We start from the raw sequence: 15,071 nt of genomic DNA, 5'->3' as shown, positions 1-15,071 counted from the left end.
TAGGGATAACAATAACATCATCATACCATTTACATTTTATTTTACATTTGTATTTTACATACTAACATACACTTTTAAAATAGTGGTCAGATGAGAAAAACCACAACTTTAGTAACATGCGTCTCCAATAAATTTCCTGTGACCACTTATGATAGGAATTTCAACCAGTTTATTGTTAACCAAAACTAATAAAAACTATTTTCATTTAATGAAATAAAGATTAGCTATAATAAAATATTAGAATTAGATGATTTTTTTTTTCTGCCGTGACAATTTACTGAAGTACTAAAAATAAAACAAGAAATAATTTTAAATCACATATCATTAAAATAAAAATATATTAAAGAAATTCAGACTTACTGTAATAATACATAAATAATACTAAAATAACTTACAAGAGTGTGTTCATGTCCTGACCTGATAAATCACTTACATAAGAGTTTAAAAACTTCTAATTCAAACTTTTAAAGCCTTTTTAGTTGATTGTTTGACTGACATTCAGTGTTCTTGAGGTGTGTGAGGTTTATGTCAATGTAGTTTTTAACTTTCAGTATTACAAAGGGAGTTGGAAAGGGAAAATATTCACTCAACGGTACAAAGCTAAATGTATTTCTGATTATTAGTTCCTCCTTTTGTCGTCATGTTTCTGTTTAATTTATTTATTATTGGTCTCTTGTTTTACCATTTCAAATTGGATGTGAATAGTTGTATATTGTACCTAACTGAGAGAAAAGCAATTAAAAAAAAACAAATATTTTGATTGCATCATTTGTCTTTTTATTACAGCAATTAAAAAAATATATATTTCTAAATTAGTTTTAAGCAGTAATAATAACTGCAATCCAATTGAGACATTATACATTATTCACTGAAATGCATCTTAAAGTACTTGCTGTTCCCCGTTCCCCGCATATGGCTTTCCTACAACTTAACAACAATACAAAATAAGTATTAAAAAAAAAAGCGATGTAAGGTTTTACTGAGTTTCCATCCTTGAAGACAATTCACAAATCACATCAAATGACCTATAAGGATATGAAGCTCCAACTGTCATTCTTCAGATGAAGAATGATAACGCATTAACAGATTGAAAACGGTCCAAGAGTCTATCTCAAAACCACAAAGAGCAAATCAATCAATCAACCATCAAGCTCTCATCACCGCTGCAAAGGGCTCTTAACACAGAGAGCTTGACAAGCATGCGAATAAATAACAGAGAGCAAAGTGGAAAGAAAGGGTCCAAGTGCAGACACCTGGGCTTGTTTCTTCTTCATTTATGCAGGATTTGAAGAGGGCACTTTCTGGAAGGAGAGCTGTTTACACGTTGGGGAAGTGCCACATGGAAGTGCTGTGTGGGTGTGTGTGTGTGTGTGTGTGTGTGTGTGTATAAATAAGTGTTGAGGGGATATTTCACAGGAAAAAAAAAAAAAAGAAGCAACTTTAGTGGACAGCAGACTGAGAGTTTCCATGACAACTTATCAAATATTTCCCCTGTAAATCGCACTATCCTTGCTTTTCATGCCTGCTGATGAAGACGAGAAATTATGCCCTTCACTTCAGGCGATTTCCTTTTGTCAGTTTGCATCCTTATCCGCTTCTCTAAATTCATTCTCTCCTACACAAACCGGCTGGACATTTAAATGCGTGGCAATTCGACGGTGACTAGCGTTAACGCCGTTACCTAGACAACAATTGAAGTGCCAGTGACAGTGTGACAAAAGGCTGTGTGTAGTTTAACAGAGCCGAACAACTGCAGACAATTGTATGATTCTTTATCGCATCTTATGAAGTCTGTGAACTTTAGGGTATTACGTTCCGTGTTCCTTAAATAATTAACCAGAAACATAACCTTTTGGCAAGGTGGCTTTCCTCTGACACTTCCTAATTAATATCAAGAAACTAGTTTCAGAAAACCTTGAAGCGCAAATCCAAAAAAAAAAGTAGTTCAATTAAAATTCTTTCATCGTTGACTCTCATTTCCAAAGCTGTATGACTGTGCAGGCTTGGAAAAGAATGAGTCAGTAAAGAGGGAATGTTACATTTCTGGTGAACTATCCTTTTCAGCAAACGAAAAATAACACAAAGTTGTATTTCTAAAAAATATATAGGTCAGTTAAATATTTCATTATATATAGATAGTTGTTGTAGGCAGCATCTAATACATCTTTCATTAAGAATGTAATTCTAATGTGCACTTCATCAAGACCCACGAAGAAATGCTAATTCTAAAAAATAATGAGATATTATGAATATTATTACTATGTTAAAAAAAAGTTGTCAGTAGGCCACTGAATTATCAGCAAATAATGCACCCTTGAGGTGCTGGTGCTGCCATGATGTGAAGCATTAGCTTTAAGTACATAATAAAATATTACTTTTCCCCCTACTGTTTGCTATTTGTCAGTGTCTTTGTGGGTTGTTGGTCCTTTTGCTATTGTAAGCTATGATTATTCATTAACTACTTGAATTGTGCGGTTCCCTGAAAACAACTGAACTAAAATTAGTTCAAAATAATTCAGGTTTTGGAACAGATCTAAGTGAGCTTTTTGAACTTTGCAGGGTACTTCAGCCTTGATGATTGGAAAACACTACCGGTCCAAATCTTTTGAACTGAAGGATTTTTTAATTTGTTTTTTTAAAGAATTCCCTTATGCTCACCAAGTCTGCACTCATTTGATCCAACGTTCAGTAAAAGTAAAAACTTTCAGTATTACACCAGTCCTCAGTGTCACACAATCCTTCAGATATCATTCTAATATGATGATTTGCTGATATTGTTATTATTATCTATATTTTTCAGGATTCTTTGAAGAATAGAAAGATCTATTCTTTTGACATTTCTATATAAGAACCCTAAAACCAAAAAATCTACTCAGCTGTTTTCCTAATAATAGTACATTTTTGATATTACAATAAATTCTGAAGGATCACGTGACTGGAGTGAAGTGAAATAAAAAAAAATGAAATAAATTCATTTTAAATAGTAAAAATATTTCACAATGTACTTCGTATTAAATAAGTGCAGGCTAAGTGACCAGAATAGACTTCTTAAAAAATAACAATAATAAAAAAATCGTACTGCTCAAAACGTATAATTTACTTACATATGCATGCATTTATTGGTGCTTTTATAATTAATGTAAGTTAAAATGAAAGTCCTAAAACGTATAAGAGAGAACAAGATTCATGCAGAAGAGTGAGCAGAGACTGAGCAACTTCTGTGTCCTTAAGTTCTGTCAGGTAATGGGTAATTTGAAGTGGACTATAATTTTGTGTCTGGGCTTGCTGAAAGGCTGCATGAGAGCCATTTCTGAGTGAGGGTCACGAGTTAGAGTCCCAACTCAGGTTTGTGCACATGAATCACATCTTTTTAACAAGAGAGTGTGTGGGAGTTAGGATGTGGAAGCAAGCGGGACCATTTCATTTCATCTAGATCACAATGTGTTCGACCCCCAATTTTTGCATCGCAGTTGTACATTATAATTAAAGACGCAGCATGACTATAAAGCGAGGAATGGCTCTATTTTCCCTCTTCTTTTCCATAAAAAAGACATAGCCTAGAGATAACACCACTTCACCATAAAAAAAAAAACAACAACAACCAAAAGCCTTCCTTTACCAATGAACGCCAACCAGCTCTTCTGAGAGCTCAAGGCTGATGTACATTTGTTTTTGGATTAAGCTGTTCTGGAACATTACGAATGCTAATTCAAAATCCCCATTACCGATGCTTCAGGGGCATTTTCGCAAGACCATCCTCAAAACAATTCGGATGAAAAAACAATCAACGGTACAAAAATAAAACTAAATATCAAAGGTCAGAGTGGCTAGTCACACAGCATGCTTTTGCATTGAAAAACTGAGACGTGGGCAGTGCAAAAAGTGTTGTTTTTTTTTTTTACTTGAGTGCAAAGTTTTAGCCATGAACAAAATGCTGCAAAATACGTGCAAGATGTGTGTGCGCAATAGACGCACTTCAATCTAGTGCATGAAAAATCCACTAAGAACGGTGCAAATTACCGTCTGCTTTAAGACATCCTTTTTTGGGGCATTAAATAATGGCGCAAATACCAGCACAACTGTTAGCTAATCGCATCGCGTGATTTATTATAATACTCTCCTCCCATAATGCATCTGAAAAAGGAAACTCCTACAAATGCATATTCAATAGGATGAGTTGCAAAAAAATAAAAAGAAATAATAATGATAAAATACATATATACACATACATATATACATGAGCTTTAGCGACCTGTTAGCACGGTTAAATTAAATATTAACCTTCATACCCGTCTCCATCATAACCTGCGGTTTTTACAGAGGATTTGTTGCTTAATGGTCCAAAAAGTGAAGATTAATAGTAACAGTTTCACACTAAATTCTCACATACATAATAGTTCATACTGTAATCTGGCTCCCCCTGACACAACTCTTCAGCCTTATTATTGTTACTGGCCCCCTGTTGAAGATGCTATGACTATTTGATGGAGCATGTCTTCATCATCATTTGGGATGCTGTGGAGAGGGAGAGCTGCTATCAGGCGATGAGCAGATGGAAAAGGAGGGGTCTTGTACTGTCCCTGTTCCTTTCTTGATAGCATGTGTCTTCCAGCTCCAGGCCCTCTGGCTACATTACAGTCTGTTGTCCCTTCAGTCTTGAGAGGTGGCCGGGGAACCCACAATAATTGGAGGGATTATTGTAATTAGTCTGCCAGGCTAGTCTGATTCATTAAGAGTTTAAAGGCTAAAGACAGCTTAGAACAGCACAGTGCTGCATGCAAACCTATTTATGTTTGATAATGTACTCTGATATCCCCACGGGCAGCTACTGACCTAAACATACCATCACGGGAGAATATACACTTTACAGGTCTGTGGTATTTAGGTTAAATTTGCATTGCATTTACATTTACTTCCATAGAAACGACCCACGACCGTGCCGTTGCTAATGCTACGCTCCACCATTTAAGCTGCAGGAATGCTTTATGTTTCTGTCTAAAAAAAAAAAAAAGAGTCAGACAAAATGGATCTCAAATAACTTTTTGGTAAAGACTATTTAAGTTACGATCAAATACTTTGTATAACTATTGTGTACAAATTCTTATATTCTTATTCTGAACGCCTTTGTACTTTGTGTAATACAGGCAGCTTTCTTTTTTCAGTACACGTCTAAAAGTGAAAATTTCTGAAAAGCCAAATTAGTTGAAAATAAAATAAGGTAAAATAAATCACAACGGTTTTATTGAAATAAATAAAATAATTGTATAATTTATTATACTTTAAAAGCCTTGGAAAAAGATAATATAAAATATAGAAGAGTAAATGAAAGTAAAATTGAATTAAAATTAAATTTAAATAAAATAGATTCCGTAGTCATATGACAACATATTACAAAGGCTTTGATAAAAATAAAATAAAATCAAACTAAATTAAATAGATTAGAAACTGATCATATTTTTAGCAAAAAAAACCATGACCCTTTAGGTACAAACATGTACATTTTAAAAAGGTACCGCCCCAGTGACAGCTTTTGTACCCTTATTTCTGAGAGTGGGAAGCAAAGCACTAGCAAAAGCAATGTCATGTATTTGATTCTCAGGGAGCACACAAAGTCATAAAGTACACTCCGAATGCTATTTTGCCGTCACTTTGGATAAAAGCCCCTGACAAATGCATTAGTTTAAATGTTATCAGCTCACCAATCCTTATCTTTGCCATCTCAGACACATTAAGTAGCACATCTTTCATGAGCGTAATCTCTGCATTTCAGTGTATGCTGCACATATTGCCGTTCCAAAGTGCAAGTAAGGACACTTGAGGGGAGGAAAAAAAACCAACAACAAAAAAAGCGAGGAGGGTGGGGGGGGCATTGAAAGCAGAGTGCATCTCACGGTCCATGTGTGCCAGTTTGCAAGAAATAACCTTCAACCAAACTCGATAAGCGAGATGCAGCAGAGGGCCAGGAGGCTGGGAGGCATCAGTCAGTGACAGGGCAAGGGCCCTGGAGAACTATAAATAACCCTGCAGAGGTGTCTGCATGCAGGGCAGCTGTGTATCGACAGTCCCTCAACTGACAGCAAGACCAGGCGCCACAGGCGACAGCCAGCAGAAAAACGGCTCCAAAAAACCTACAGCCAACTTTGACTCTCATTAAGCCTTGGAAACCCTTTTGTGAACCTAGAGGGAAGCAATGACTTTGGATTTAAGACAATAGCAGGCTGACTGATGCTTGGATGAAATGTGAACACAAGTAATAGAAAGGAAAGCGCTCTGACATGAAGCGGCTCTGATTACCTGTAGACCGTGTTAGCTCACTGGCTATTGTACATTTACGTTGTGGTTGAACTGTAGTAGTTCTCAACTCACGTGTCGTGACCCAAGAAAAGACAGATTAGACTCGTCTGATGTCAAATTTGGATTTTGAAAATCTGGATTAGCTTTCGATTTAGCTAATATGCAGACTTGAATTGCCATGCAAGTTCGCACTACCAAGTTACATTATGAATCAAACTCTTCATGGGTTTGTACAAGCGCCACCTGAGTGACAAGTTATTTTTTCTGCTTGAAAGGAGATGGTAACAGGCGTAAAATGAGACCATACATCTGTATTTGTGCTCCTCAGAGAACATCATCTTCTACATAAATCATTTCTGATTTCATGCTGGGAGTTCTGTCATTAGCTGCTCAGTGATTTCCATAAAACAAAAGGAAAGCTCTCGAGTTAATTTCGGCAGGGAGACTGAAGAATGGGTGCAGATGGAAAGAAAGTAAAGAATTGGAGTTAGTGATGGTCTGTGATGGTCTTGAAGTTCGGTTTGATTCTGCACCAAATGCGTGCATGATGAAGCTATGTACATGTTTTTACCTCGTACACGTGTCTTAAGGACACATAGGACAAATCTTGTTTCAGCTTTACTCTTATCGTTTTAAGTCAGTCTTAGTGGCATATGTATTAACAAGAGAATGAAACTCTCAACTTACCGGAATCATCCAGTTGGCCAAATCTCCATTCTTGGATACCTGCATGGCTCCTAACATGGTTAAGTTGATATGACCCCTAGAAACAAAAAAACATTTTAAACCAACAATGGCATAACTGCTATAATGCTGAAATGTAATTATGGCCATATTTTGTGTGTGTATATATATATATATATATATATATATATATATATATATATATATATATATATATATATATATATATATATATATATATATATATATATATAGGTATATATATATAGGTATATATATATATATATAGGTATATATATATATATAGGTATAGGTATATATATATAGGTATATATAGATATATATATAGGTTGTTACATTAAAACTAACGAAGCTATTCTTTAAAACTAATGTTTAAATAAATTCATTATTACAAAGAATATTATTGTTGTTTTTATAACTTTGAACTAAATTATTTGATGCCAATATGTTAGTCAGAATTTCAAGTGAAATTAAACTTTTATTTTAAAGTTGTTTATTTTGTAGTGGACCTTTGAGTTTCAGAGTGTATTTGAGAATGGATTTTCACAAATAAAACTAGGAAATGTTTAGGTTTTCTCTCAGAGCAGCTCAGCTGATGTTCATGTTTATGTAGATGCTGAAAACACCATTAGTGTCATGGGCACTTCAGTGTGTAGTAGCTAAAACGGTGCCACTCAGAGACATGCAGAAACAACAGATCATTTATATAGCAGTCTCTTTTTTAATATTCACAGAAACATATCACATCTACTTCTGATTTAACCATCCATGTTGGACGTATTGCCTGCTTTTGCAGCCACTTTGCGTCCACACTTTTTGCAAATTGGATCCCCAAATTGGATTTCCATACTGCAGAATAAAAAAAAATTTAGGCGGGGATGGAGATATAATCTCTGTCTCTGTCATTTTTTTTCCCACTGGACGTCTATGTTAGCAGCCAAAAAAAAAATTTCATTTTTTTTATACATTTCCAATTGGATTCGCCTGAAAGAAGGAAGTCATATATACCTAGGATGCCTTGAGGGTGAGTAAAACATGGGCTAATTTTCATAAACTATCCCTTTAAGGAATCAGTTAACCAGTTTATGTTAGGATTAACCACAGTACTTCCTTTTATAAGTCCATGCTCAATAACCTCTTGATTTAAGCACAACTGTCAATTCTAAAAGGCCATCCAAACAACATGAACACTTCCTAACAGACTAGACTAAATCTTTTGAGCAGTAAGGTCCTGTGTGCCAAAAAAGTTGAGCCTTTTGGCTTGAAATAGTGCACCACTAAACCACTGGATTGTCAGATGGTCTTATTCATGAATCTACAGACAGACTGTAAGTGGGTGGAAGGGCTCTATTCTTAATGTATGTGCTGTCATGACTCCCCTTCTGCCGGGTACTGCAAAGACCCCATGACCATTCACTGTGCTCCCTATTGCACCAGACAATTAAGACCTAAATATATGACCGCTGCTGGATTCGCAGACGGAGAAAACAGAAATAACGGTGAAGCTTGTGGGAAGAAGGCGTCAGCTGCCTGTGGAAAAATCGATAAGGCTCATAAAACATCAACGGGGAGTTTTCTAGACGACATGGTACTAATGCCTAACATACAGCTATGCAAATAACAGAATTATTAAAAGCAAATCTAAACTTATCACTGCACCAAAACAGATAACTGGAAGAAATCAAAATAACCAGTATATATAAGAAATATGCATTTATATGCATATATATAAAAAATTACTTATTTAAATAATATATATATACATATTTTTCCCTAGTGGTCTTGGACTCCAGTAGCGTTTGGCCCCTCATAAAGTACACTGGGAAAAACACCACTTAAAATGGTGTCATCAGGAAATTGATATTCACACACAGGATGCGCAATTACACACTCACACACTTAAGACCAGCAAGAGTCAATTGCTTTATCGACAGCACCGCATGATCTCTCCGCGAAGGCCAGAGCGGTCCCGGCAGAGACAAAGCACCTTCGTTCCGGCTGTCTTGCCCTACTGAGCAGTACAAGAAGCATCCAATTAAAGTAGCCACCTGTTTTGACAGAGCTGAAAATGTCAGCCAATGTGGCCTGAGGCGCAGGCAGCATCACGGCCGACTCATTGCATATTCTGCCTCCGCTCCATCCCTCACTTTCACCATTAACACCTAGCAAACAACCCATTACCCGCTGCAAATCAAGCCCTTACGCCACAAAACTGCCACAGCGCTTCATTCAACATGAAAAGTCACATTTATTACTTAAATGTCTAAGTGAGCTCTTCCACCCCCAGTTGGCCTCTTTAAAAGTGTCTCATCTGGGTCAAAGTACTCAGCCTGTATGAGGAACAATCTACTGAAAAGTCAAAAGTGTGAAAAATGTTTTATATATGATTGAATAACGTTAATGTTAGACTTCAATGCGATTCGTCCTTACCCCCTGATCATGGCAAAGGAATCATCGCTAGAGAAATAAGCGGCTCCAGGGAGAACTGTGACAGTTTCTTTACCTGAAAGGGTGAAGGTGAATTGGGAAGAGATTCCATTAAGTGCTCTGAATGGACAAATTAGGGTATTAAAAGGCAATTTATGCAATGCTAATGCTGTATAACTGTCTACTAGCATGAAAATCAGGGATAATTATTACCAGCGTTGATGAGATCTGGATCAACTTCCTTCTCTGTTGGGTAGGGGCCCTGAATTATTCAAAAAGCACAAAAAACTGTACTTATGAATGCTTTTATGAGCTCCAAAAACACTTCTATTAAAACAAAATTATGACGTATAACAACAGTTAAAGTTAAATGGAGACAAGCGTTGCTTCATGTAGACAAAGAATATTGAAATAATGGTAATATCTGACATTAAACAACAATACAACACAAATCATACAAACTAAAGACACATAGTATACTATTTTGTATTCTGTAATACTACTATATTTTTTACAACTATTTACAATATTTTACAATGATTTATGTTTTAATTAATTTTAAATTGTAATATATGTTGATATGTAATTTATGCCTATCAAAGCTGATTTTACAGCCCTTCTGCCAGTCTTTAGTATCACAAGATCCTTCAAGAATCATTCAAATTTGCTGCTCAAGAAATAATTCCTATTACTATTGATGTAAAAACATCTTTGTTGCTTAACAGTTTTGCAGAAAGAACGTTCAAATTTGTATCTTTTGTGACATTGTAAATGCCTTTACTGTCACCTTTAATGTGTCCCCGGTGAACAAAACACTATTCAAAACACTTTTGAATGGTAGTGTAGCTCTTAATTAGTTCATGCATGTCAGCAATTCAAAAATGTCATGAACTAAACTTTTGTAGAATGATTTTCAGTCATAAAGAAGAATGTAAGAACAATAAAATCATAACATACGGGATTTCGAAATATGTATTTAGCAAAGTCAATACAAATCTGTGAAAAGAAAGCTTACCAGCCCCAGAATGCCATTTTCACTCTGCAGGTGGACGGTAATATCTGGTTTAATGAAATTACTGGCCAGCATGGGGATTCCGATGCCCAGGTTAGCTAAAAAGGTTATCAAACCACTTTAACAAAATATTATGAGAGACACACTGGAAATGACATTCCTAGCAAACATTAAAACCATTGTTGCTTATAATTACTGGTTAAAATGGAAGGGAAACGTAACTAAATTTCAATCTAGCTTTCATATACTTGAAATATAGCACGCAAGTTGTGTGATTCACTTCTATTGTGCTCAGAAAGCTTCAATTCCCATTCACTGTAATTGCACAGCAAAGACAGATTCTTCAAAATTCCCCACAAAATCGGTTTTGGAACGACATGGGGCTGAATGTAAGACAGGATTTTCATTTTCAGAGTTGAGTGTGAAATTAAAATCGATAAAAATGTCAGCGACATGTTCTGAAACACTGTACATACCGTACATCCCGTCTTCAAACTCCAGCGCAGCTCTGCGAATAATCCTTTCTCTCACAATATCAGAGTCTTTCTTGGGTTTGGGATTTTCAGCCTGGCCTTTCTTTACTGTACGCCTCTGCAAATGGTCAGACAGAGGGGCGGCAATAAGAAGAAAAAAAAAAGATGACAGAGGATAGATGGATAAAGGAAAACTGATAGAAACGAGCCAGACGAGTCAAGCCACCTTACCTCGATCCGCTTCTCGTAGCTATCTCCCTTGACAATCCTGTGGACGTAGATGCTGGGGATGTGGATGTCTTCTGCTGCAAACGTGCCCACGTCTACAATCTCCTCCACCTGAAGGCAGAACATACACCAGCTGTCGTGATTCTCTGGAAGAACTACAGATGGGCAAAACTGCTGACTGTTGACGCTGATTAGTACGGTCAAGATAGTTTTAAGTAGCTTCAAATGTTGTGTGTAGTGGTTAAAGTGGGTGCCGTAACCTCTCAGAGACAGTTTTAGGAAGTTGACAGTATGTAGCACTTAGTCTATCAGCATGGCAAACTGTCAGATAAGTTGCTTAACTACATTCATCCCTTTTAAAGCACCGGACTTTAGATCACCTGCAATGAATAATATTTTGGTTATTTTGCATAATCCGTAAGGTCCCTTTTTTGTGAGGACTATAATTTTGTGCATAAACAGAACGTGATATTTAGCCTATTTATCTGCTGAATTTTATTATATCACTGTATATGTCACATATATACAAAAGTTTGGGGTCAGTAATTTTTTGTAATACTTTATCCATTTTGTAATTCTTTTTTTTGGAATACTTTATCCATTAAATATATCACAAGTGACAGTAAATACTTCAGAAAAGATGTTTAGTAAGCACCAAATCAGCATAGTGGAATGACTTCCAAAAGATCGTGTGACACTGATGACTGGAGTAATGATGTTGAAAATTAATCTTTGCCAATACACAAATAAATTACAGTCTGTCATGAGGCAGCTGCCTCTTACCTTCATTATGTTGTTTATGTTTATGTTGTTATTGAAGTTTCATTTGCTAGTTCCCCCCTTCTTCCCGGAGTCTTGGCATTTATTACATACATATAGGATACAAATAGACACACACAAACACACTTTCCTTAAAGGGATAGTTCAACCAAAAATAAAAAATTCGTAATTGCTTACTCTCGCGTCGTTCCAAACCCGCAAAACCTTCATATATCTTCATTACACAAATTAAGATATTTTTGTTGAAATCCAAGAGCTCTCAGTCTCTGCACAGACAGAAACATAGCAAGGACATTGGTAAAATAGTCCCTGTGACATGAGGAATTCAAAGTGTAATTTTAGAAAGAAACGGGAATACATTATGTGCTGTTCTCTATGCAGGGTGAGAGAGTACACAGATTTATTTAAAAATATCTTAATATGTGTTCTGAAAATAAACCAATGTCTTATGGTTTTGGAACAACATGAGGGTTTTCATTTCTGGGGGCACGTTTCTTTTATCCTGACCAAAGTCTTACGACTCTTGGTTGGGGTTGGAAATCTGTGATTTAAATGGATGCCAGGCTAGATGACAGTTCAGTGTCAGACAATTCTTCAGTGCCCTGTATCATCATCTATCATCAGCTCTCTGTCTGCAATCCGTTACAGCTGAAAAACCTACCACACTCTGTAGGTCAGGCTGCCCCTAAAAAACGGTGGAGACGCCTTACACTTTGTCAGATGTAGGAAAAAGATTTTATTCTGAATTCAGTGAAGTTGATTTTACCTTTACGGAGACTTCACACAGCATTGATATGGGCAGCTTTGAGGAGCCTACAGGGAACAATAAACCTGTCACATACAAGCAGCCTGACTGAGGAGGGTTTGCCCCGCAAATGGGAAATGTTAACCTATTTCTCTTTGGAGACTAGAGGATATGAGAAGAAGGGAATAAAGTGCTGACAGCTACTCAAAAAAAAAAAATTCAAAACACTTTTCATACCCACTAATCTTGATCTCAACTTTCTAAAATTCCTTGCTAAAGTGAGTTTTCATAAAAGTCAGGTTTTACAGAGATGTTTGACCGAACACACATACAGCTCTTTCACACGCATACCTAACATGACCAAAAATTACCATTATGAATCACTTTGCTATTATTAAAATATTAAAATATTTATATATATTCATATTTTCACTGGTACTTTCACTGGTGTATGGAGTACTAATAATTAAGATCTCATTTGTACAAATGTGGCACTTGTAACAAGTTATGAGAAACAAGAGATACTACTCCAAAATTAGTAATTAATATTTCATTTATGCAGCTTTCCTAAGTCACACAACAACCAATTGAGCATGAGACGTTCTGCTAAAAAAAACGTTGTTTATGTTTCACGGAACAGAGAAAATGATACAGGCTTTAAAAGACATTTCAATTTTCGGATGAACTTTGTGATCAGTAATTATACAGTGTAAAATCATTTGATGCACATTTTGCAGATTATGTCTCATGTTGCAGAAACGTGTTTTCATCCGCATCCTCCCTTGATGAATGTTGATGTCGTACCTGTGCTGTTGGTGTGTGTGATAACGGCTCAAAGCCGCACACACGGTTTCACAGACAGCACCGCTTAGAGCTCACAGAGCGGCTTAGCACTCCTTTAAGGACCAAAAATAAGCTCTTAAAATACTGAACAAAAATCTGAAGCTCTGATAAAAGCTCGGAGGAGAAAACGCACTTCGCCAAGAAGCAAATCGATGCACCTAAAGCATGTTTAAGCCCTGCAGATGTGCACAAACAGAGAACAAAAGCCAGGCTCGCTAAGGATCCTACAGACCTCACCAGTCCGACTTTACTTGTCATATTCTGCACACTTGTGCTTGTGCATCAAGGTACAGTTCCTGAAATCGGTGCATATTATAAACGTGTCCACTGCACACGGCACCAGTAGAGAGGGCAAAAAGATGAGCCTAGATGGAGCGGTGTTGCTGTTGTCATGGTTACCGCTGGTGGCGTTTGGCTTTTTATCATTAGACGGGCTGCGCAGGGCAGAGAGTGATTGAAGGGCTCAGGCTTCCAGACGGCCTAAGGGTTTAATGCGGAGCACAAAACGAAATCTGTAGGAGTTAGCAACTCTCTCTCTGCAGAGTTTGCTGCCTCATTAACCCCTCATGCACGCATTTACCATATATGCTAAGATACAGACAGATATACTGGTTAAAGGAACAGTACACCCATAATGAAAATGGCCAACCTCATGTCAGGCCAAATCTTTATGCTGGTATTAAACAAAACCCTCATTTTTTAAATAATTGTTAAAAACTTTTTTTTTATAATTATTTAACTTTTTTTTCTCCTTTCAAGTGACAATTACAGAGATGAAGTGCTATTATATTATATTATATTATATTATATTAGATACTATATATTGTGTGTATATTATATAAAGTATTTTAGAATTTGAAATGTAACGATAATGTATACTTAAAGTAAAGTATTTTTAATATGTCAAAATAGTGTGTATAGTATTCTCATTTCAGGTGCAACATTCGCTAAATTTTATTTTGCATTAGTGTGTGTGTTTTTATTTATAATAATTTTTTATATCATAATATTTATAATGTCTTGTGTACTAGCTTTACAGTGCTGTTACAATACTTATATTATTTTGCTATATTTAACATTTTGCATTATCAGTTAATGTGTTAATTAGTGCTATACTATAAAATAAGATTTTTTTGTTTTTTGTAGCTGTAAATTACATAAGTCATGAGATACTATATGTCACATATTATCTGTATGTATACACAAGCAGTCTCCTGGATTAAACTTTTACATATCATCCTCTGAAGTGGTGTTTGGTCTTCAATGGGAATGAAAATAACCTTGATGTCATCTAGAAAGAAGGAAAACAGGGATCCAAAATCCCTGAGGGATACAGAGAAACATTTTTTTCAAGGGTTTGTTCTTTTTTTGGACCGAGATCCTTGTCAAAGCTGGTTAAATCTACAGAACCCGATTGACACGTTGTTATGAAACAGTTGGTGTCTCGATCAAAAACACGCGGTGGATGTACTCTACATAACGCTTAGAATCGGGCAGGTAGCTAAATATGATTACGTGTTTATTTTTGCACGTCTCACTTCATAGCAATGCCAAGCACAGGCAA

General features: G+C 36.1%; 1 protein-coding gene across 1 annotated transcript in view; it reads right to left on the bottom strand.

Annotated features, from left to right (window-relative positions):
- Positions 1-15,071, bottom strand: part of oxct1a (3-oxoacid CoA transferase 1a) — a 37,254-nt gene that overhangs the window by 9,462 nt on the left and 12,721 nt on the right. The window contains exons 8-13 of the mRNA XM_043247534.1: positions 11,143-11,250; positions 10,915-11,029; positions 10,442-10,536; positions 9,640-9,688; positions 9,430-9,502; positions 6,982-7,057 (exon numbers count right to left, since the gene is read on the bottom strand). Coding sequence (XP_043103469.1) covers positions 6,982-7,057; positions 9,430-9,502; positions 9,640-9,688; positions 10,442-10,536; positions 10,915-11,029; positions 11,143-11,250 — 516 coding nt within the window. The remainder of the gene's footprint in view (positions 1-6,981; positions 7,058-9,429; positions 9,503-9,639; positions 9,689-10,441; positions 10,537-10,914; positions 11,030-11,142; positions 11,251-15,071) is intronic.

Source organism: Puntigrus tetrazona, chromosome 8 (genome assembly GCF_018831695.1).
Source record: "Puntigrus tetrazona isolate hp1 chromosome 8, ASM1883169v1, whole genome shotgun sequence".
NCBI lineage: Eukaryota > Metazoa > Chordata > Actinopteri > Cypriniformes > Cyprinidae > Puntigrus > Puntigrus tetrazona.
This window is presented reverse-complemented; position numbering and strand designations above follow the sequence as displayed.